At 50.7% G+C, this 24,364-nt stretch overlaps 2 protein-coding genes across 7 annotated transcripts in view; both read left to right on the forward strand.

The window, feature by feature from the left end:
* The window catches only part of FAM131A (family with sequence similarity 131 member A), a 74,020-nt gene extending 60,759 nt beyond the window's left edge, over nucleotides 1-13,261 (forward strand). For 3 of the 6 annotated variants that reach the window (XM_082224515.1, XM_082224516.1, XM_082224518.1), the window contains 2 exons: nucleotides 6,613-6,741; nucleotides 12,338-13,261. In XM_082224515.1, the coding sequence (XP_082080641.1) occupies nucleotides 6,613-6,741; nucleotides 12,338-12,861 (653 nt within the window). In that variant the 3' untranslated portion in view covers nucleotides 12,862-13,261. The remainder of the gene's footprint in view (nucleotides 1-6,612; nucleotides 6,742-12,337) is intronic. The other 3 variants (XM_082224517.1, XM_082224519.1, XM_082224520.1) reach the window with 2 other exon arrangements.
* Nucleotides 13,262-19,900: 6,639 nt separating this feature from the next.
* LOC309533282 (alpha-crystallin B chain-like) lies at nucleotides 19,901-22,992 on the forward strand. The gene is made up of 3 exons (XM_082224660.1): nucleotides 19,901-20,192; nucleotides 21,052-21,206; nucleotides 22,744-22,992. The coding sequence occupies exons 1-3, from the start codon at nucleotides 19,916-19,918 to the stop codon at nucleotides 22,915-22,917; spliced, it is 606 nt and encodes a 201-aa protein (XP_082080786.1). The 5' UTR covers nucleotides 19,901-19,915; the 3' UTR covers nucleotides 22,918-22,992.
* Nucleotides 22,993-24,364: the final 1,372 nt, after the last annotated feature.

Consider the following 24,364-nt stretch of genomic DNA (forward strand, 5'->3'; position numbering starts at 1 on the left):
AACCAGGCCTGACCCTGCTTAGCTTCCGAGATCAGACGAGATCGGGCGTGTTCAGGGTAGTATGGCCGTAGACATAATAGTTAGATGTTCTTCTCCCTTAGTTTTGCCACAAGCTGCACCTGCTTAGAATCCTGCAAGAATTAAATGCAGAGCAGCCTTCTCCTCCTCTGCATCTGCTGGTCACCTACTTCTGCCTCCATCAGTGGTGAGTTGCTGTGTGTCCTTCAGTCACAGCTTGGGCTCTGATTCAATCTGAGCTTCACAGGCAACTCCGAGCTAATTGTAATGGTTGGAGCCTGAAGCTGGGAGTATCTGCCTATCCCCACCCCTCCTCCTTTTTCCCCCTAGGAGGTGACGCACACAGGCAGCTGCAGCCCCAAATTAGCCACCCCCAGGCCCCCATTTAACAACAAGCGTGGCTGCTTTCTGACAAGTAAAATTAACAGATATCCAGCTCAGTCCAGTTGTGTGCTCCAGACTCTTGAGGGTCCTGCAAATGACTCATGTTTGCAAAAAGAGATGTGCCCAGGTTGTGTGAGCTGACTCCAATGGGCAGCCTGCACATGTTCCGAGCTGGTGGGGAGAGGGTGGGGCTTGGCTGAGGGATCAATGGCTGCTAGTATTTATAGCTACATACTAACTCCAGGGGGACGCGGGTGGCGCTGTGGGCTAAAGCCTCAACGCCTAGGGCTTGCCGATCGAAAGGTCGGCGGTTCGAATCCCCGCGGCGGGGTGCGCTCCCGCTGCTCGGTCCCAGCGCCTGCCCACCTAGCAGTTCGAAAGCACCCCCGGGGGCAAGTAGATAAATAGGTACCGCTTACCAGCGGGAAGGTAAACGGCGTTCCGTGTGCGGCTCTGGCTCACCAGAGCAGCGTTGTCACGCTGGCCACGTGACCCGGAAGTGTCTGCGGACAGCGCTGGCCCCCGGCCAATAGATGTGAGATGGGCGCACAAACCCCAGAGTCTGTCAAGACTGGCCCGTTCGGGCAGGGGTACCTTTACCTTTACCTTTACTAACTCCAGGATCAGAGGCAACTCACTTGCACCCCCTGCCTCCTCTGGACACCTCAGTCTCTGCCCCTCAAAATCCATTTATTGGCAGGAAATATCAGACTCAGTTGCTGCCCCCCTCTCCTCCCCACCAAGAGTGAGACCCTAATCTAATAAATAAACAAATCTTTTATTTGCAATAAGACATGTAAATTAGGTAGCACCATGCTAACTTTCCTGATTTGCACAATTTACCCAGCCGAGATTGGGGCTTTTTTCAGCTGCGCCTTGGGCCATGTGTAATCTAAAACGCGAACATATTTGAAGGCGATGAATATGTGAAAATCGCTTGGCAAGGTGAACAGGGAGGGTTTCCTCTGAGACTGTTGACAACTTGTCTAAATTAACCTTGGGATAATAATCTCTCTTCTGGGAATTTTCTTGGGAATAGGGTTAGCAGATGGCAACTTGGAGATCCTATCTACTTCCTTAAATATTCAAATGTGCAAGAGGATACAAAGGCAGCTCCTTGCATACCTTCCCTCCCTGGACCTGTTCCTGCCCTCCTCCCTTTGCCAGCTGCCTGGAGCACACAAGTCTTGCTTATTAAAGCATAGATGGGCGAGGAAGGCCAGGTGAGAGGCCCAAGGAGGGAGCAGGTGTGGGAAGCTGCAAGCTGCCTTCTTCCCTCTTTGCACCACAGAATGTAAAGGTATTTGCATGTGATCTGCCCACCACCTGGCAAGTCAAATGGGTGGATGGAGGAGGTGTGAGCCTTTTGGTTTCTGCTGCCACACCATACGGACTAGAACTGTGCTCCGGAATCTTGCATTCATAATGAATTCATGTTCCTAGAATCATAGAATTGCAGAGTTGGGAGGTACCCCAAAGCCAATCTAGACCAACCCCTTGCAGTGCAGGAATTACAGTTAAATTATGAAATTGTCATCCAGCCTCCCCAAGGAAGGAGAGTCCACCACCTCCCAGTACGTTTCACTGTCAAACCGCTCTTACCGTTAGAATGCTCTTCCTAATGTTTCATCGGAATCTCCTTTCTTGTAATTTGAATCCTTGGATTGGGTCCTACCCTCCGGAGCAGCAGAAAACAAGCTTGCTCCGTCTTCAACATGACAGCCCTTAGGTAGTGATTCTTCCCCACTTTTACAAACAGGGAACAATGAATGTGAGAGGTGTCAGCTTGTCATAAATGTTAGGAAGTGTGCAGTTTCCATGTGCCGTGGTTCCTGCAGTGCAGGGGGTTGGATTTGATGACCCTCATGTTCCCTTCTAACGCGGGTGGCGTTGTGGTCTAAACTACTGAGCCTCAAATCCCCGCAACGGGGTGAGCTCCCGTTGCTCTGTCCCAGCAAGAGATGAAGACAATACGGCTCTCCACCACCCTGGTGTTCAGAGTCATGTGCCTCTGATCCTGGTGGTGTTGTGACTAGTGGCCACTGATAGACATCTTCTACCACATGCATCTAGTTCAGGGATTCCCAAACTTGGGTCTCCAGCTGCTATTGGACTACAACTCCCATCATCCCCAGCTAGCAGGGCCAGTGGTCGGAGATGATGGGAGTTGTAGTCCAAAAACAGCTGGAAATCCATGTTTTGGAAATCCCGATCTAATTAATACTACCAGAGAGCCAAGGTGGCCAGTGTTCCTGTTCCTCAGGGACATGGGTGGCTCTGTGGTCTAAACCACTGAGCCTCTTGGGATTGCTGATCAGAAGGTCGGCGGTTCAAATCCGTGTGACGGGGTGAGCTCCCATCGCTCTGTCCCAGCTCCTGCCAACCTAGCAATTCGAAAGCACACCAGTGCAAGTAGATATATAGGTACCACTGTGGCGAGAAAGGTAAACGGCGTTTCCGTGCGCTCTGGTTTCCATCACGTTCTCTTGTGCCAGAAGTGGTTTAATCATGCTGGCCACATGACCGAGAAGGCTGTCTGTAGACAACTGGCTCCCTTGGCTTGAAAGCGAGATGAGCGCTGCAACCCCATAGTCACCTTTGACTGGACGTAACCGTCCAGGGGTCCTTTACCTTTACCTTTTTTACTATGTTCCCTTCCAGCTCTACTGTTCTATGGTTCTTTGATACCCCCCCCTTTTTAGGGCCTTCTCTTTCACACAGAGTCATGGATGCTCTCCAGAATTTGGCACTCCAATGGTTAACAAGGACAATAAAAAAGATAAATCAAAAGTAAATGTTATTGTATCAAAGGGGAATTAGCATACTTATTAAGGAATACACGGAGCAGATGTTAATTGACACAAGCCCTTCCTTAAACAGCGCTCTTAACAATAGGCTAACGAGTTGCAGCTAATCATACAAGCTGTCAGTTCTAAAAGCATGCCTGAAAACAGCAGAAAAAAATTAGGATGCAGTCAAATTGGTCAGAGGAAAGAGGTAAGGGAGGGTGGAAGAAGGATGCTGATTGAAACTAGAAGAACGAGGTTTGGCTCAACTGGTGAAGGTGGAAATGAATGCTGCTTGCTTTAGAAAAAGAAAGCAGGAGGAAGGAAGTTCGGTGGGTGGTTTTCTGAGGTCCTGGCAAACGTTTTAAGGCAAGAATCGGAAAGAAGGCAACTAGAAGAGAATAGGCTTGGGAGCAAAGAATGGGGAATTTTTGGACAAAACAGCTGAGAAAGAAGAGGAAAGCACAATGAAGGGGAGAGAGAGAAGGTCATCCCAAGAAAGAGGCGACTGATTGGGCTTGAAAGCAGAAGATGGAAGATGTGGAGGGAGGGAGAGTTTGACCAGCTGATGGACTTTCCAGAGAGGAAGGGGCAGAGGGAGTTAGTGCCTGTCCTTATTTTGAGGAGGGCAGCTCTTCAACAACAGAAAGTGACAGGAAAGGGAGGATTGGGGCTCATCCACACTTTCCCTTGACATATACTTTTTTTTTAAATTATATAATTTTTATTCTGATCTTACCTGCTAAACTGAGGCTTCCTTAAGCAAAAATCTCCACTCAGATTTTCTACACTTCTTGTAAGGTCCAATTCAGTAGTTCAGATTGGATTTTCTCAAGGCACAGACATGAAATAACAACAAAAGCTTTTGGACCCAGGGAATTAATTGGTACACTACATGATCAAATTATGGGTCAAGCAAAAGTGTGGATGAGCCGCGAGAAAACTGTGTGTGAGAGGTGGGGGGGGGGGTCAATAGAAGAATTCTTGTGCAGAGGAATGTGGCTTCTAGGGGATCCGAAAGATTCCTCGTTGCTAAGGTGAAAAGAATCGCAAAGAATCTCAAGTGGTGCTTAAAAATTTAGTGGCATTCCACTAAATTTTATTCAAAGTAGACCCATTGAAATTAATGAGCATGACTAAGTACGGTCCATTCATTTTACAAGACCTGCTCTAAGGGGGAAAAATTACTCGAAGGTCACCCAAAGGCTACAAAAACTGCCTTTCCTGGCTCTCAGGGTCCAGAAAGGTGTGATTATAAGAGGTGTGAATCTGAGAATAAACTGCCCTAAAATACCCAGTGATCATGCCTCTTCCTCACGTACCCAGAAGTTAAATATATATATATATTCGGCTAGAGCAATGCTTCTGGATAAATTTCAGGTGGGAAACTTAAGGCCTGATTTCTCAGCTTAGTAGGTTTTCCAGAGGGGCCCAGTACACCAGGGATTAAGAGAGGCAGTGTGGTGCAGTGGTCTGAGTGTCCGACTAGGGCCCAGGCGAGACCCGAGTTCAAATCCTCACTCTGCCATGAAGCTGCCAAATCTTCCTTTTTTGCCAAAGGCTCCCATGCCTTTAAGAGCTGCACAAAGGGGAAAGAACCAACAGGTGCTTGCTCTATATTTGCAGCTCTGTGAGATTAGAAAGTTGCAATGCTTAAGGGCACCTCCCTCCAGAAAGAAGTTGGCAGCAGTGCCTGGAACGTAGTGGGTTTGGTTGTGGAACATATTCCTAATGTCATTGAGCCTTTTGACAGCTGTTTGGTAGCCTAAGATTCATTGAATCCTAGTAGTAATAGTAATAATTTATTATTACGGTCAGAGACCAGTTCAAGAAGCACAACTGAGACTGCTTTCACAAGAATGAAATAGACATTTTAAACAGTATACAATAACAGCTTATAGATTAAAATTAAAATACAGTGGTACCTCAGATTAAGAACTTAATTCATTCTGGAGGTCCGTTCTTAACCTGAAACTGTTCTTAACTTGAAGCACCACTTTAGCTAATGGGGCCTCCTGCTGCCGCTGCGCCACCGGAGCACAATTTCTGTTCTCATCCTGAAGCAAAGTTCTTAACCCAAGGTACTATTTCTGGGTTAGTGGGGTCTATAACCTGAAGCGTCTGTAACCTGAAGCGTCTGTAACCCAAGGTACCACTGTAGCTGTATGAACACAAAAGGACCTAAGGTTAAACTAACATGCAAATTGCCCCTGAGACTCCCAGGAGGCTGGCTACGGCAGTTTTCATAGCCATCTACCGTATTTTTCGCACCATAGGACGCACCGGACTCCCAGGAGGCTGGCTACGGCAGTTTTCATAGCCATCTACCGTATTTTTTGCACCATAGGACGCACCGGACAATAGGACGCACTTTGTTTTAGAGGGGGGAGAACAAGGGGAAAAAAATTTTCCCCTCTCTGCCCAGCGCCCCTTCAGTGAAGCGGCAGGAGGCGCTGCACAGAGAGGGGGAGAACTTTCCCCCTCTTGTTTTCCCGCTCTAAAACAAGGTGCCGTTTAAGGTGCGTTCAGGCAGCTACCTTGGAAGCCTGGAGAGCGAGAGGGGTCGGTGTGCACTGACCCCTCTCGCTCTCCAGGCTTCAGGTTCCTTTCGACCTGCTCTTTGGGGCGGGGGAAGCCCACCACCAGCCCCAAAGAGCAGGTCAGGGAGCAGCGGAGAGGCGCAGTGGAGAGGCTCCTGCCATAGCCGCGCGTCACCTCTCCAGCTGGGAGAGGGTCGCGGGGCTATGGCATCTTCGCTCCATAGGACACACACACATTTCCCCTTCATTTTTGAAGGGGAAAAAGTGCGTCCTATAGAGCGAAAAATACGGTATTTGTTCCAGGGGTTTTTCTACACCTACAAATCTGCACACAGATTCTAGCGACCATCCGGACCATCTTGTGATTTTTGCCTAAGAGGAGAAAATTTAGTTTAGGCTTGTCTGGAAGATCAGCAAGCCTCACCAGATGGGGGTCGATGGTATCTCTACATGCCTCATCGTAAAAAGGACATCTAAAAAACAAGTGTTCAGGGTTTCCTATTTCCCCTAATGGGCAGGCGCAAAGTCTCTGAGCGTACGGGACTTTTCCAAAAGATCCTTCCAGAACCGGCGAGGGCAGAGCCGAACTTCTGGCAAGAGTAAAGGCCCTTCTTGCATTTCTGGATACGAGGAAATGGAGGTATGCTGCCGGGACAGCAACATATCTCTTGTGTTCTGCAATTATTGAACCATAGAATAACTCACAGCAAATTCAGGAGGGGCATTTTATCCCACTCAACACTGTATCCCTATGACTGGGAGAACCTCAAATTTCTGCCTGTCATGCACAGCAGTACCTCTTGCCAAGGATGTTTTGTGGGATACGCTGTTACCTTCAGGTTCTGTCTCTCTTCCCCTGACTGACATCTCACCCTCCTTCCTAGGTGTGGCCGAACAATTTGCCATTGCCGAAGCCAAGCTGAGGGCCTGGTCTTCAGTGGATGGCGATGATTCCAACGATGAGTCCTATGATGAAGATTTTGCCACTTCCACTGACACAACACAACCAGCTGGTGAGTGTGGGTGTGTGGGTGTCATGGCCAGTTGCACCCAGCAGGGCGTGAAGTCCACATGGCAGAGTCCCTTATGGGCACTCCAACCCCCCCCCTCATATTTCAAGGTGGGGAGGGAGAAGCATATATCACACCCCCCTCAACTGTCCTGATAAAACCGAGAAGTCCTGTTTCTTCGCGTGAGAGCATGGCAGCCATTTTGGGCACTGCGCTCTCATATGGCCTTGCACCAAAAAAACCATTTTTTTCCCCAGAGACCCAAAATGTTCATTTTTAGGCGGTGGCCCCAGAAAAAAACACCTCTTTTGGGGTCATGATCTCATGTGGGTCACACGACTCACCCCAGAAGATAGCATCCTGGTTTTTCACCACAACATGTCAGAGGGTATGACACCAGGGACTTACAGCATGAAACCTATGGCCCTCTAGATGCTGCTGGACTTCAGCTCCCATCATTCCTGACTGCTGGCCATGCTGGCTGTGGCTGATGGGAGTTGGAGTCCAACAACTTCTGGATCCCAATCCCTGGGGTGGTTGTTGCCCATGGGAGCTGGTAGGGCAGAGGGCAGGGAGCACAACCATTGGTGGATCCCAAACCGATGATGGTGGAGGCAACCATTTCTTCATTCTCCTCCCTGCTGCTGAGTTGTACAAGGGCAACCCTGAGACTGAGGGGGAGGCAGGGCCGTCTTAAGCATATCTGGCACTGTGGTGCAAAGATCCCTCCAGCACCCCTTCCCTTTCCCAGAATTTAGAACTCAGAGCCCAACTCGCGGACCACCTTGTAGCCCTGGGAGCCATCACCCACAGAAGACGCTGCCAATGTGGTGGATGCTGCGCGGCTGGCCAGACTGCTGGAACCCCACTCTCGCTTACAAGGCTCCGGGGTGCTCCTCCTCCTCCACTGCTTGACAATGACAGCCCACTGCCAGCACTCTCGCTGCTGCCCAGCGGCCTGAGGGCACAAGGAGCAGGAGGCAGTTGCCACGCCATCGTCTGTGCCCCGGGGAGTGGGGGGACGGCGGGCAACAGTGACGTGGAGAAGGCCCCTTGGGAGCCACTCCTGCCACTGCCGCTGCTTCCTCAGACGACAATGACAGCGGCTCAGTGGGCAGTGGCTGAGGGGATTCCCACGGTCGAGGGAGAGGAGGTGGTGGCAGAGGAGGAGGAGGCGGCGGCAGAGTCAAGGAGTGGCTCCTCATCTGAAGCAGCCCGTGCCTCTGCCGCCGAGTGCTTGTGAGAGCAGCACAAGCAGCATCAGCAGTGCCAATGTGCCCGCCCGCAGAGGGGGGTGGGCCGAGGAGGGTAGGAAGGAAAGATGGTTGGCAGGGCACAGCTGGCAGCGTGCAGGGAAGGGGAGGCTGCCGGCAAAGCCGCGCAGCTCCCCCACTCACTGGGGTGCCCCTGAGAGGCCGGTGTCCTGGTGCAACGAGCCACTAAGCCCTATGGGAAAGATGGCTCTGGGAGGAGGGGGCAGGCAGGCTGGGACACCCTCTGGACTAGCTCTAAGTAAGAAGGCAGGAAGATGGGGGCTGGCTGAGGGCAGACGGAGATTACTAGGGCAGCATCCTATTTGCCCTAATGCACCAACAGCTGCCTGGTGTGCATGTTGACATGTGGTGCCACACCTTGAATGCTGAGTCAGATCTCCCAGGAAAGTCCCAAATGGCGCAAACAAAGTAGTTTCTGCCACAACTTGTCTCTCGGCTCTGGCACTAGGAAATCAGATGTGTTACGGAACATACAAGCCCCGCGGCCAGCAGTTGTGGCTGATCCCCATGGAAAAGCCTCTCCTGTGGTCTTGGAGCTGCAACCCTCTTCCTCCTGCCTCACCCCTTTAGTACTATCACCTTCCACTTTGGTTAAATCCCTCCTTGGATCAAACAGATATGATGTCTCCTTATTTAATCCAGGAGGAGGGTACCTCTGAGCATTTAAGGAGTACCTTTCCTCTTGTCACAGAGCAAATGCACTTAAAATTAGGGAGCAGGCTTTCCATTCAGTGACAGGAGTTGCAAAAAATGAAGCAAAACCTCCCCACTAGTTAACAGCACTCTGAGGATACAGCCCCCCATTATTATTATTTTTACAATTTCCCATAGGCACTCTGTACTGATCTTCCCAACTTATCCTCCATGGATCTACATGCATTGCATTGTTTGTGGTGTGATTTTGGGTGTTGGGGGGAGGGACATTCCACCTCCTGGAATTTGCAGAGCAGCTACACTTTGCCCCATGCAATCCAGCACCTCTCCTAACTCTTAAAATGATCTCATTCCAGTGTCAGGGCAGGTGGAGGGATTGTGGCCATTAGTTAGTGAACTGAAAAGTGAGAAAAGATAGGTTGAACAAGAGGATAAAATTTATTGTGCATCACAGCTAAGGAGCAAATTTAATCAAAAGATACAGGCAGTCACCATGGACAAGAGAGACCCCCATTACCGTGGACCTCTGTTTAAGGACTTAGAGAAACCACATGGGAATATGGGGCTAAAGAAAAAAAGTCTACTGCGCCTCTTCAACATCAGGATAAAGGGAGGGAAGAAAGAAAATGAAGGAAAGAGGGTGGTTTGGGAGTCACCATCCAACATTGGGTAAAAAAATATATTTCACTATTGAAAGGACCCTGGAAAGGCTAACAAGGAAGGCAAGTGTGAACAGATGCTCTCAGGAGAACTGGAATCTTTTCTTTCCCTTCATTTATTTAGAAACACAACCTGAATTCAATGTAACTGAGATAAAAACCTTCAACATAATAGCAGTCTAAAAGAATCAAACTCCTTGTGATCTTCCACAAATCTGAGGTCAGACATGCACACCCACTCCCATGTCATCCAAAGCTGTGGTTCCCAATTAGCTAAGAACTGCAGACACCCGGTTTTTCAAAAGCCAAGCCATGGACCCCCTACTTTTGAACATTTTGATAACTCGGTGGTAGTTTTTGTTATGTGAATGGTGCCGTGGACCCCTTGGAGTCCCCACCAGTTGGGAACCACTGCATTAAAGAATGACTTTCAGATGGCCCAACTGCGATTCTGCAATCAGTTCTTGAGCTATTACAATAGTAAGGAAATGGGTTTTTCGGGTTTAGCAAGATCACTTGGGTGCCACTTGAACTCAGCTGCAAGATTGTGCCAATATTGGGGCACTAGAAGCAGTGGCGTAGCGTGGGGGGTGCAGGGGGGGCCGGCCGCACCGGGCGCAACATCTGGGGGTTAGGGTTAGGGGGCGCAAATCCATGGGTTAGGGGGCACAAATCCACGGGTTAGGGGGCGCAAATTACTTGCCTTGCCCCGGGTGCTGACAACCCACGCTACGCCACTGACTAGAAGACCAAACTCAAGGTCTTGAAAAATGGTGCTGGGAGGTGCTTCATTTTGTTACATCTTCTAGCAACATTTTCTTCTGCCTTCAACCTGATGCAGAAGCCTAGGCAGGAAATCAACGTGCCCCAAACGTCCCATGTCTGGCCTTGCAAGCGGGTGAACCAAAGTGGGCGTCTTCTGTCTCCGAGTGAGGGAGGTTCATAATTAGGTGTAGCAGATAGAAATGGCAGTCTGTAACAGCTCCCTTCTTGCAAAAATGGCAGCCCCAACAGAGAGGAGTTCGCAAACGTAGCAGGATTACTAGATGATGCTTGTGCCTAAGGTACAGCTGGAGGATGTTTTCAAAAGTTATGACTTTTGGGTGTTTTCAACTGTTACGTTTGTTTTTAGAATGTTGCTATAGAATTCATTTTGCTTAAGTTGTGTGTCTGTTTGTCGCCCTGGGCTCCTTTGGGAAGAAAGACAGGATATACAGCAAAAGTAAAATGTAATAACAAAGAAGCAGCAGCCACTGAATTGCTCAGATATATGAACGTCCCAGTTGGCGTGCTCTGGGCTGTGCCAGCCTGGGCCACCCTGTTTCCATTTGAACACTGGCTAAGATTGAAAGACAAAATTGCCATTGCAGAAAGGGGGTATATGAGCATCGCTCTCTGTCCCCATATATTGTCTGTTTGGCTACTGGCCTTCCTCACCTGCTGTTTCCTGCTTACCCCTTGGCCTGGTGCCACGGGTCGCAGGGCCTTCTGCGCCCACGGAGAGCCCGCCAGCTGGCACCCGTGTGTTGGCAGAGTGTGTAATCTGCGTCCTTCTTGCGCAGACAAAAGCTTCCTTTTTCCTACAATTAACTGCCGACGAATCGGGCGCTATTTGCATATCAAAGAAAGTCAGTGGTAATCTGCGGTGCGGCATCTAAAGAAAGTTCTAATTACTCCTCTGTATAATTAGAATGAGTGGGCAATAGAGAGGAGGAGGAGGAGGAGGCAAAGATGGAAAAGTTACCTCTCTCCGGTTGCAGGAATGAACGTCACAGGGGTAGCCAAGGCAGAGAGCCACCTGCTCTCCCACGATGGGGAGGGCTACTGTAAGCCCTGCTAAAGTGTATGTGTGTGTTTTTAATGGTGCTGTGGGTTAAACCACAGAGCCTAGGACTTGCCAGTCAGAAGGTTGGCGGTTCGAATCCCCGCGATGGGGTGAGCTCCTATTGCTCGGTCCCTGCTCCTGCCAACCTAGCAGTTCGAAAGCACATCAAAGTGCAAGTAGATAAATAGGAACCACTCTGATTGGAAGGTAAACGGCGTTTCCGTGCGCTGCTCTGGTTCGCCAGAAGCGGCTTAGTCATGCTGGCCACATGACCCGGAAGCTGTCTGCGGACAAATGCCGGCTCCCTCGGCCAATAAAGCGAGATGAGCGCCGCAACACCAGAATCAGTCACGACTGGACCTAATGGTCAGGGGTCCCTTTACCTTTACCTGTAGCTAGCTTGCTGCAAATTTTGGGAAACTGAACGGGCTCAAAGAGTTTTCAGGGTGAACTGTCTCCCCCAAATTCACATTGATTATATGGGGCAGAGCAGCACCATTTGTGTTGAGATATGATTAGATGCTAGGAGACGATATATTTGTTAGATATTATCCTTCCCTCCTCATGCTTGTGAGTTCAGCAGAGTGCCACCCCTTTGAGGCTTAAAAGGGAAGCTTAGATAGGCTAGTTTTAGCCTTTTAGTTTTAATAATCCAGGATGCTTTGAGACAGACTGGATTTTCCTGGTATTTCCTCCTTTCCTCGCCCTTAAAACTATAATCACTCACAAAAATGGTAACAATAACATTCACTCACCAGCAATACATTTTAAAGAGTAACAGACACAGCAGCTTCATTCAGGCAGGCTGAAAATAGTGATTGAGTTACTAAGGCAAACTTAAATCTAGCTTAAAAATGGAGTCTGAGCTGGAGCTCAGACTTGCAGTCGTTCTCACATTGTAGGCATGTTGGAGTTGAGTTAGGAAGACAATGCGTTCAGGCAGGGAAAAGCATAAACAGCTACGCCTTCTTCCTGCCAGGGCACAAAGGGAAATGTTCTCACCAAGTTCTCTCTAGCAATTTTAGAGAAAAGGCCAGGCATTTTCACTTGGCCTCAAGTGGCCGATAACCAGGTGCAAAACGCGCCTGGCGCCTGGCTAATTTCGAACACTGCTTTGGACCTTGGGGCCCGTCCCCTGTGTCCCTTGAATGCCACGCTGCTCACGCCCTCCCATTGCTGTGTTGCAGATGCCACGAGCCAGCTGCCCCCCAGCACGCTGCTGAAGGGTTTCCTGCACAGCCGCTTGTGCCAGCTGAATGCCCGCCAAGGCTCCTGCGACCCAGAGAGCGACTCCTCCCAGACCACCATCTCTCCGGAGACGTTGTGCTCCAGCCTCTGCAGCCTGGAGGACAGCCTCCTCCTCAAGGAGCTGGGCTCGCCCTCAGAACTGGCCGCCAAGCTGCTGGGCTCCATGTCGGGCGAGGAGGAACTCCTCCTCTCCAAGTTGCCCCCACAGACAGCCGGGGAATGTGCCTTCCGGAGCCTAGCACAGCTCGAGTGCCTGGACTCCATGTACTCCATGTCCTTCACCGAGTCCTGCCTCTCGCCCACCGAAGACGAGGGCATCCCCTGCAAGGACTACAAGGGTCACGAGGACAGCTGCCAGGTCCGGAGGAAAGTGTCCGATGTGGCCTCTTCAGGCGTGGTCTCCCTGGACGACAACGAAGAGGAGGAGGAGGAAGAGCAAGAGGAAGACACCGGCGAGCAGTGAGACCCGCTCTCGCCGCGGCATGCTTCACCTGTCATTTTTCTGTCCTGCTCCGTGGCATCCGCCCTCGACCGTGCTCCGTGGCCCGCCTGTCGTCCTGGAGCGGGGGCTCCCCCTTCCCTCACCGGGTGGCGGCCTGGCTGTCTGCAGGGCAGGGGGAGGCGGGGTGGTAAGCCGACCAGCGCCCCCCTGCCCTGCCCTCCTGCCTTCACCTCCACTGTGCCATCTGATCCAACCATTGAAGCCTGAGGGGGGGGGCCTCTCCCACGCGTGGCTCCGTGGATTTTGCCTGCTGCATTTTCTCTCTCTTTCTCTCTCGTGGTCTGTTTCGTTTTCTTTGCATGAGAATGTCTTGAGGGTGGGGTTGGGGTTGGGGGAAGAATCAAGCAAAGCGACAGAACAAAAGCAACAATGGGGCAGCTGGACAACCCCCCCACCCGCCCACCCCCCCGAATCCAGGGCCTGTTGGGAGCATGCTGTGCTCTCCCCGATCTCAGTGCCCCCACCCAGGGTTGGTGCGGGGGGGGGGGGAGAGAAGAGGCCCGTCTCATGCTGTCCAAGTGGCATGGCTAAACTGTGATGACGACGACCCTTAAGACAATTTAACTAATATATATATCTATAAATATATATGTATATCTCCGCGCCTGACCCCTTCCCCTTCCAACTTCTCCGGCTCGAGGTTGAAGGGCTGAAACAGAATGTGGAATGCAATGGATGCTTGATTTGTTATGCCTTTTTTATATATAAAAAGAAAAAAACGAAAAAAAAACCACACTGGCCCAAATGGACACTTCTCGGCTTTTACTGTCTTGAATTTTATACTATGGACCCGCCGGGGAAAAGAAGGGTTAAGGAGGGAGCAGGGTATTACGAGGTGGGGGGGCAGGGCTTGCTATGCGCTCCTCTTCCCCCCTACTCCCTTCCTTGGGAAGAAGCCGGGAGCATGGCAGGGCGTTGGTGGGAGCAGTCAGTCCTCCCACCCCAGATCTTTTCTATATTTTTGTATGTGTATGTGTGTGTGCGTGTGTGTCTGTGTTGCTGTCATCCTCGCGGGCATTGCTCTTCCTCCTGTGGACGGGTTTTCTAAGGGGTCCGCCGCTCCCTCCACGCTTTCATCCTGGACAGCCCGGGGTGGAAAAATACTGTGATCCTCATCCCACCTCTCCTCTGCCCCTTAGCAGTTCACCCCACTGCACAAGACCCCATGAGGAAGGGATCCGCCTCCCCCAGCCCCCAGCTCTAAGCAGCTCCAAATGTGAGGGGGACCCTTACCCTCCAGCAGGGCTCTAAGGTGGTGCCAGGGGGGTAGAATGACTTCAGGTCCACTCATGCCTTGGCTAACTGTGGATTAGGGAACCTTTCATGCTCCCTTTACTTCCCCATTGTCCATGCGGCCGACTACTGCTGTTCCACCCTTTCTCACTCCTAAGCAAAGTTTCCTTGCGCTTAGAAAATCCAAACAGGACAGCTGCATCAGTTGCACAAGGACTCTCCAGATTTATTTTTATTATTTATTCCAATTTATAACACTCTTCACCCAAAGATACGGTATAAGAACACAAAACCCGCAACAAAACAAAAAAAATCAAAATAATCCATAACACCCACCCCTCCGCAGACACATTTAAAAGGCAATGGGTTGTTTAATTAGCCAAAGGTCTGGTTCTTAAAGGCATGTAATGAAGGCGCCAGTCAAGCCTCCCTGGGGAGAGCATTCCACAAATGGGAAGCCACTGCAGAAAAGGCCCTGTTCTTGTGTTGCCACCCTCTGGACCTCTTGTGGAGGAGGCACATGAAGAAGGGGCTCGGATGATGATCTCAGGGTCTGGATCAGTTCATGTGGGCAGAGGTGATCCTTGAGGTATTGCAGTCCTGAGCCATTTAAGGCTTTACAGGTCAAGACCAGCACTTTGAATCGGGCCTGGAAAGTAATTAGCGGCAAGCACCGTTTGGGTGAGGATAGGTGTAATACGCTTGAACTGTTTCCCCCTGTTGAGCAACCTGGCTGCTGATTTCTGCACCAGCCGTAGAATTAGGGATGAGAAAGTGTGGGGCAGCAGTAGTGCGGAGAATGCCACATGGACAAGGGGAAGTTAAAGGAGGCACTAGGGATTCAGCAACCACCAGGGTATGGACAGGTCTAAATCTGTATGGTGGGTTAATTAGGCATACAGGCCAGGTTTATCTAGTCTCCAAACTTCTGCCAGTTTTATGCCAGCTCAATTGTTACGGCTGCTTCAGAAGGATCCCCTGGGACTTTGGTTTGGTCAGAGCCCTTAGGGTTCTCTTAAAGATCCTTAGCACCTCCTCGCACAACTATTGTAGCAAAGTTCCCTGGGGAGGAGAGCTACGAAAAAGCAGTGTTAAGTCTGCAGCGCGTACCTATATGCCCAGAAAAAAGGGGGGACACAGATGCAAGCCTGCGTATCCCCTTGGCGTGCATTGCTCCGTAAATCCTGCCACCTGCATGCACACAGGTGTACTGTAGCACAAGTCTGCTCTCTGCTCCCCCACATGCACATGCAGAAGAGAAACACACACCTCTTTTAAAGCAGTTAAAAAGCGTTACCCCTTTCCCACTCACCAGTAATTCTGGGAATTGTAATTCTTAGGGTTGCCAATGTTTAAGACTGCCCCTTCTCCTATCAGCCTGACCCACAGAAGTGTTGCAGGTGAAGCTTCACTGTCCGCCACTGTTTCTCTATGCTAAATTGCTTATCACCTGATAAATTTCAGTGGGTCAGGCAGTTGGTAAAGGCCCCAGGATCAGTAATAAAAGTTGGTAACCCTAAATCTGATAGGTGGCTTGTTCGCTATAACAAAGATGTTTCAGCAACCCCAGTAGCTATGCTTCCATACACACTTTTGGGGTGAAGCCCTGATGACTAGTTTCAAACCATTTTGCATTTGGCTCTTTGCCCCCATTTTAATCCCAGCTTTCTACTTGTTTCCTCAGTGCAGATGATCAACTCTAATGGATGTGAGGGCTCCCCCTGGTTTCCTCTAGAGGGAGCAGAACCTCCATGTTCAGAGGCAGTATACCTCTGGTCTAATCCACAGGGCTCATCTTGGGCTCATCTGATGCAGCAATCGCGCAAGCCCCCCCCCCCAATCCCATGACTCTGCAGATTTCATTCTTTGGCACAACTCTTCAAGGCACAGGAGCCCTGCCATCTATTGCACTTGGTCACCCTGCGTTCAGCATGACCATTGAGAAATATCCCTGAAGAATGCACATCAGGAGAGAAGTGCGGTAAATGCAAACACATGCCCCAAAGCACTTGCACACACACACACACAGATGCATGAATACAGACCCCCCAACTCCCCTATCAAGACAATCAGGTCCATCCCTCCTGGTTTGGCTGCCTCTCCTATTTTTTTGTTTTTAACCAGGTAATCCACAGAGAGCAGGTTGGGGAGCAGTGAAATGGGACTTCTGAGAGATGCTTCTGTTTGGTGTGTGGAACGGGGAGCAGGGAAAGAACCGAGTTCCTAATATCTCTCATGATCTGGAGGTGAGGGTAGGGGAAAATGGTTTGCAAGGCCACTGGCTTCGCTGGGTATCTCCGAACCCTGCAGCCTCCAGACCTTGCTGCTCCTCCTTGCTTTCACCATCTACTCACCTGCTTGCCTTGTGCTCTCCACTCTGGGTGGTTGCACTCCAAAGTCTGGAGATGAGTGGTTACTGCTAAATGCAGAAATGTGTATGTGTGTGTCCCAGCAGGGTCCCACGCAGGCCCTGTTCTGCCCCAGGGTTCTCTGTGTTTGTTGGCACCTTCTATGGAAAGTGCAATTTCACAGACAGCTGCCCATCTTTTAGGAGAAGCAAGGCCTTTGGAAAAAGTAGCTCATTCCTAAGAATTTAAGGGAGCTGCTCTGTGGCAAGGGATGGACCAAGGGATGGACAGAGACCAGGGCATCTCTCACCAGCTGCATGCCATCCTGACTGGCGAGGACAGGTTTGCTGAAGGTGCGATGACGGTCAGGTACCGCAATGGTCCCTTGTAGCTATTTTGAGGCAGCTCTGGCACAGCCTACAAGGATGACAGTGAAAGATGAGGGACGAAGGGCTGAAGGACTGTTCAGGTGATGGGAAGGGGAGGGGAGAGGGAGGAATAAAACCAGGTTCAGTTCAAGGAGATCCCTTCCAGTCAAGGATGCTTGAGTAGTTATCATGGCTTCCTCCCCTCGCCACAACTTTGTGCAAACCCAGTCCAAAGTCGGTGGACCACCCTGCCCCACAACTAGCCTCTGGGCAGCCCTCCCCTTCCTGCCACCCCCCCTTGATGCACCTGCAGAGCTGTGCCCCAAAGCCTATGCACCCCTCCCCCACTTTTCCCCATCCTCTCCAGCCCTTGCACTAGGCTCCCTGCCCCCAAATGCACAATATTGTTTCCGTGTGTCCCTGTTTCTGCCCTGCCCTGCTCCCGATGTATGCCCCTGGCTGGTACGAGTGTCTGTTTTCGTTCTGTTTGTATCTGTAATTCATTAAAAGGCTGGTTCTACCTGACTGTGTCTCTCCATGTGTGTGCATCTTTCTCTGTCTCTGTGGACTGGCCCTACTAACTTCGCTCACTGCATCCTCCCACAAGTAGGATTGGGTGGGTGGTTTGCAAACGTTCCGCCTCCGGAGTCCTTTTCCCAGAGGGTTCTTGGATGGACAAGCAGAAGGCCTCCTCCTCATTCCCAGACTGAGAGCATAACCTAGAAAAACACAGGGCAAGCTATCATTCAGGGGAGCCAATCTGCCACCAGTGAGCTTCTCACTGAGAGATCCCTGTTGGGTTTCCAAGAAGTCGCAAGGTCATCCAGAAGGAATCACTCCCACTATGTTCAAGGTTTGAGTGCTGCTGATTCAGTGGCGTAACGTGGGTTGCCATTGCCCGGGGCTGCACAGAAGGGAGGGAAACAGACAGAGAGTATGCATGCACATCCAGTGGTATCTGTGCCACCCAGGAGACTGCACAGATCAGGAGTCTGGAGAGGTCACTTCATGGTTCTCATGGAGAAGCCGTTTGCAATGGAAGTGTGCAGATGCATAGAGGCAGCACCAGGTGTTGAAATTTTGCACCCCTAACAATTTTGTGCCCAGGGCCACCCACGCAACACCACTGTGTTGATTATTTCATTTTTGTTTGATTTATTACATTTCCACCCTACCTTTCCTCTAAGAAGCTCACAGTGGCAGGCATGGTTTTCTCTGCTCTCCATTTTACCCTCACAACAACCCTGTAAGGTAGGTTAGGTTGAGAGATGGAGACTAGCCCAAGGTCACCGAGTGAGCTTCATGGCTGAGTGAGGATTTTGACTCTAGTCTCTAAGGTCCTAGCCTGAGACTCTAACCAGTACGCCGCACTGCCTCTCATGTGCAGCCACAAGGTAATCACCCACTCCCAAGAGGTGTGTGTTGGTAGGGCTGGGAGAATCTCAAGCTTTTCAGAAGTATATAAAAGCCATAAGGGGGGAAAGAACCCCAAAGCTTTCAAATAAGGACCAAAATCCCTGTGTGTGTGTGTGTGTTAGAGAACAGAATGGCATGACTGGACTCCTGAACACACTGCAATGTTTTGTTGCAGTTCCACCACCCCAGACTACCGCAGTCTGATCTTTACCAGCTTTCCACACTATCTCTTCTGCAAGATCAGCAGATCTCAGCATATCCCCAGGGAACTGATCAATATGAACAACTGGCTGTGTTCCCATGAGATCTTACTTATAAACTCAGTGTCTTCTTTTGTAATCACCACAATCTTCACTTAGTTCAAGAAATGGAGATCTCAACCCAGAGGTTAGATTTCTGTAGGTTAGATTTTTCTCCTAGGGGAGTTCTCGCTGCTGAAAAATTCTGCTGCCCTTTTCTGCAGTTTTGCAAAATCCATTTTGAGATGAGATGACCAGGGGTGGGCACAGGGACCCACGTGCGGTCACCCAGAGACTGTGGTCAAAATGACTGGGATATGACTTTGACTTGCTCCCATTCTCATCCGAAGATCTCTAGATGGTTTACCTGGGTCTCCTCCTGCCCTCTGGATTCTTACAACAACCCTGTAAGGTAGGTTAGGCTGGGAGTTGGAGGCTGGCCCAAGAAAATGTGTTGCTCTCCAGGCATCATAGGAGGTGGTGTGGAACAACCACAACATCATGTGATGGAAATAGCCAAGCCACCATCTGCCAGCCTCTCCTTCTCTCCAAACCTGCAATACAGGAATGATAAAGCACTAGCCTACCCTTTAAGGCTGTTGTGTGAGGTCATGCATAAAGCACTTTCAGCCCCAATGCTTAATATGGGCATCAGCATCGTGCTTCGTTCATAGGAAGCTGAGCCAGGCCACTGGTCCATCTATCCTAGTAATGTCTACCCTGGCTGGCAGCAGTTCCCTTTAGGGCTCTCTCTTAACCCTGCCAAGGAATGCTGGGGTTTGAACCTGGGACTGTGGCCCTGCATACCTGAAGGAGTGTCTCCACCCTCATTGTGCAGCCCGGACCCTGAGATCCAGCTCTGAGGGCCTTCCAGCGGTTCCCAAATTGCGAGAAGTGGGGTTACAGGGAACTAGGCAGAGGGCCTTCTCAGTAGTGGCACCTGTCTGTGGAATGCCCTCCCATCAGATGTCAAGGAAACAAACCACTATCAGACTTTTAGAAGACATCTGAAGGCAGCTCTGTATAGGGAAGCTTTTAATGTTTGATGTTTTACTGTGCTCCATGTTTTAAATTTCTTGGAAGCTGCCCAGAGTGGCTGGGGGAATTCAGTCAGATGGCCAGCATATGAATAAAGCAACAACAACAACAACAACACTGAGCTATGGCCCTTTCCCATAAAATAGGTCCTCTGCTGGACATCACTCCCATTCCAACCATTGTCTGATGTGGCACAGATATATATGTATATATATAGTCTCCCAGGTAGCTGAGCAGCAAAACTGAGGTTCGGAGGGGGTGGGGGTGGGCTTCACCCTTCCCCATTGTTCTCATCACCTCTCACTCCCTGCCGCTGAGAATGCAGCCTCCTTATCTCACATTCCAGCACGAGGGCACAGCGACTAGGCCAATTATGGACATCTTGGCTCTGCTGGACCAGGACAAAGCCCTCCCCTCCCCCGTCCATGTAGGCACTGCAGACCCCTTAGTCCCACACTGCACCCAGGAGAGAGCTGCCGCCCCCATCGCCCAGGCCATGTCTTCGGTGAGCTCATCCTCGTCCTCTTCCACCTTCCGCTCAGAGCACATCAGCACCTACAGCCCTGGGAAGCCTCGCTTCGAACCTCTGCTGGACCCTCCCCATGGGATCTTCGGGGCCGGGAGAGCTCGAGAGTCCTACGGGTACTCAGGTGAGTGAGCCCATCTGGGGGCAGCCAGGGGCACTGATCCCACAGGCTCTGAGCTTGAGCAACAGGAGGCAAGAGTCAGGGTTGGCCCAAGGGAGTGCCAGTGCCAGTGCCAGTGCCAGGCAAATGGACTTTTTGAGTCTTTTGGCTGCCTGACCTTAGGTCAGTGGCTGGGTATCTTTGTTCAAAGGCCACATTCTGGGGAGCCTAATCTACGGCTGCTGATGGGACTGCAGCCAAAGCAGGCAAGGCCATCCTCTCTCTCTCTCTCTCTCTCTCTCTCTCTCTCTCTCTCTCTCAACCTCTTTCTCTCTTTTCTCCTTCCTTCCATCCCTTTCTCTCCATCCCACCCCTCCTCTCTGTCTCTGCCAACACCTCTCTCTCTCTCTCTCTCTCTCTTGCCACATTGCTACCCTTTTTCACCACTCCCTTTCTCTCTCTCTCTCTCTCTCTCTCTCTCTCTCTCTCTCTCTCTCTCTCTCTCTCTTTTCCTGCCACCCCCTTTCTCCCTCCCTCCTTCCCTCTCTCCTTCTGCCATCCCCTTCTGTCTCTCTGTCTCTCTCTTTTCCCTCTCCTCTCTCTGCACTTCCATCTTTCTCCTGCTGCGACAGGAACAGGTCCTCTTTCCTGCCAGAACTCTGAAGTGATGGTTTGCCAAGGGCTTTCCTCCCTCCACCTCCCATCACCCCATCCATTTCAGCTTCACCCCTTCCTATCCCCTCTCCGGCCCTCTTTCTCTCCCTCCAGCCTCCTCTTCACACCCACCCACACCTGTTGTTGCAATGGCCAGACCTGTGTCCCAGGGGCCCACACTCACCCCTCTGCATCTCCTCTGCCTTTGCTTCCCTCCACCCTGCCACAGGCTCACCCCCCTCAGCACACCCTTCTGCTCTGGGCAGCAGCAACGTGATTGCCAGTGGCGACAAGTACCAGGTCATGGCGGACGTCAGTCAGTTTGAGCCTCACGACATCGTGGTGACCACTTATAACTATTGCATTGTCATCCAGGCAGAGAAGGTGAGATGGCCAATGGCGGTGGGGGTGGGGGGGCTGGAATCAAAACTGCAGGAGGCATGGTTGGAGGCTGTTGTATGGGCGTAGCCAAGGGGGGACAGATCCACCAAAAAATATTGAAAAGCATTGAAAAGACACACACACACACCCAGCTCAACAACTTTGGCTGATCCCCTAAGAACAGCTCAATAACTTTGGCTGCCCAACCCCTCTAACAAAAATCCTGGCTACGCCCATGGGCTGATGGGTGGATTTTTGATGAGAAGCAGAGGATATTTTGTTTATTCATTATCCTCTTACTTGTGTAAGAATGCAAACACCTATTTCAGCACAGTTAAAATTTGCCATCCATGTGCAGCTTATATTTAGAAGCTTAGAATCATAGAATCATAGAATCATAGAGTTGGAAGAGACCACAAGGGCCATCGAGTCCAACCCCCTGCCAAGCAGGAAACACCATCAGAGCACTCCTGACATATGGTTGTCAAGCCTCTGCTTAAAGACCTCCAAAGTAGGAGCTTGGGAGACAAGGTTGTATAACCTTCTAGAAAGAACAATTATGATCTGCAAGGATGCTTAGGCAGATTTGGATCACCTCTCTTCTTATATGTGCAAACCCTCAGACAAAGAAAATCACCCTCAGACTCTTTTAGGCAAAGAAGAAAATATAAGGTTTAGTCACTTGTAAGTCTTGCCAGGATTCAACACACACACTATTGAAAATCAAGCAGGCAATAATCCTAAAAGTTACAAAAATCTATAGTCCAGTCTGAAATGGAGTGCACACTTTTGAGGAGAGCTCGCAGACGGCCCATCCCATTGTAGGTTAGAAGAGAGTGCAGCCACAGGAAGAAAAAGATTAAGTCTTCTATTGTTCCCTTTCCTCCCACAGAAGTTTAGAGGATGTGACACCACATAGACTCCTGTTTGTGACTCTGTAGCAGTCATGCATTTGTGATTTTGGCTGCAAATTTTCCAGCCCTGGCTATAGCTCGGGGGCGAGGACAGCTTTGCATGGAAAGACCTTAGCTGGGGAGGGGGTGGGGACATCTGATCTGCATGCAGGAGAGCTAGGAAAATCCTTGGAGAGCCTCTGTCAGTCAGTGTCAACAAGGCACCCCCAAACTGGTGCCTTCCAAATGGTTTGAACTGCAACTCCCTTCCACCCAGAACATGGCCGTGCTGGTGCAGATGGGAGTTGAAGTACGAAATTATAGGGGTGGGGGAACCAGATTGGGGAATGCAGGTGCAGACAGTTCTATTACTGAATTGAATGCATGGAAGACCTGGCTTGGGATAAGGCAGTTTCTTACATTTTATCTACTCGAAAGAACCAACAGCTAGAGATGGATGCCTCAGGTTTTCCCTAATTTGCGCACCTTTGAACTTTTTGTCCTGCTTTGGTGCATGATGGTAGGTGCTCCTTTGAAGAACTGAACTTATCTTTTAGCCAGTGTAAGTTTGGTACGTGAGATGTGTAAAATGCAAGAGCTGGTTTGGGGGGGAACGTCTAAGGCAGGGTGTTTTGCTTGCCCCACAGGTGGCCGAAGACGGCACTGTCTCCAACACTTTCACTCACAAGTGCCAGCTCCCGGCAGACATGGATCCTCTGTCCATCAGCTGCTCCCTGAACGATTCCGGCATGTTGGTCATCACTGCCAGGCGACAACTCCTGGCGCCACCTCCTGTCTTCCGCACGGAGGTCAAGCTTTAACAGCGGATTTTGTCACAACCTGGGAAGCAGGGATCCTTCATAAAACTACCTTGCCTTGGGTAGATTTGCCTAGTAGTCTTGTTCTTGAATTCTTTGATTGGCACCTCTGAATAGCCCAATGTCCCACCATACACTGCTGCTGCAGAACCTTGGAACTTCTGCCTGCAATGCATGCTGGGACCCATCCCCATGCGTGTCTCTTTTGCTGCAGGGATAAAAACTCCCTGTAGACTTAGAACAGTGTGTCTATACTGAGTCAGACTATCTCAGTACTGCCAAGTGACAGGCGGAAGCTGCCCAGGATTTCAGGCACAGAGTTTTCCCCAGCCCTACCTGAAGATGCCAGGAATGGAACCTGCTCCCTTCTTCACGTGGGGCAGATGCTCTACCCCTGAGCTATGGCCCTTCCTTCCTTGGCACTAGATGCAAACTAGGACTCTGGGGCCCTGCTGTGGGACTGGGAGACCCCTGCTACAATTCTGGAAACCACCACAGGAGTAGAAAAAGAGGCCCTTAATCTTTCTCAAACACAGTGGCGTAGCGTGGGGGGTGCAGGGGGGGCGGACACACCAGGCGCTCACACTCACAGCTCTCTGCCCCCTGCTAAAATCCACGGGTTAGGGGGCGCAAATTACTTGCCTTGCCCCGGGTGCTGACAACCCACGCTACGCCACTGCTCAAACACCTCCCATTTTTCCATCCTTCAATAAAGATCACTTCCTGCCCTGCAATGTCTCTTCTCCTGACTAGAATTGTCTCAATGTCACCTTCTTCTTGGCTTCTTTCCCTAGCAATTCCCCTCTTTGATAGAATGGGCAAGGATGAAATGGGACCCAGACCTTTATCTATTGCTGGAAGATTAGCTGTGTTGATTTTTTTTTGCAGCAAAAGCAATAAAAGAGTCTTGTGGCACCTCAAAGACAAATTGGTTAAGTCTCTTCCAAAAATTCTGGAAGGCGTCAGGTTGGGGAGTGCCAAACTTTATCTAACACCCTTTGCAGGAAGGGAACTTGGTAACTGGCAGGTCCACCAGGAATGAGCCAGTGGGCCACAATCAGCGCCAGTTATGCCACATTTTGAAGGACACTTGGGAGAAGATACCCTCAGTCTAGCCCTGCCTGCTTGCCATGGCCTCAGCTGCCCTCTCCTCCTGATCCCAAGCCCCAGACATGTCTTGAAGAAGAGGGCAAGGCACCTGAAGTCTGCCCTCCTGGCCCGCTGGGAGAGAGCAGGAGCAGGTGAAGAGACAGAAGCAATGAAGAGGAAGAGGAGCAGAGCCAGAGGGTTGACAGAGTGGGGGGGCAGAGGGTCCCTGCTGGGGTGCTAGCAGAGGACAGGTGCCAGATCACAGCAGAATGTTAGAGTAGATGGGGCATTGCCCCCCAAACCCCTCTGCCAGCATCCTCTTGTCTACCTCCTTACTTACAACCAGTCGAGGGGATGGCAC

Source organism: Podarcis vaucheri, assembly GCF_965113315.1.
Source record: "Podarcis vaucheri genome assembly, chromosome: 5".
Lineage (NCBI taxonomy): Eukaryota > Metazoa > Chordata > Lepidosauria > Squamata > Lacertidae > Podarcis > Podarcis vaucheri.

Excerpts from the sequence above, each read along its gene's own strand:
- LOC309533282 (XM_082224660.1), top strand. The coding sequence starts at position 19,916 with ATGGACATCTTGGCTCTGCTGGACCAGGACAAAGCCCTCCCCTCCCCC. Across the intron at positions 20,193-21,051 it reads AGAGTCCTACGGGTACTCAG|GCTCACCCCCCTCAGCACAC; the intron begins GTGAGTGAGCCC and ends ACCCTGCCACAG. Across the intron at positions 21,207-22,743 it reads TTGTCATCCAGGCAGAGAAG|GTGGCCGAAGACGGCACTGT; the intron begins GTGAGATGGCCA and ends CTTGCCCCACAG.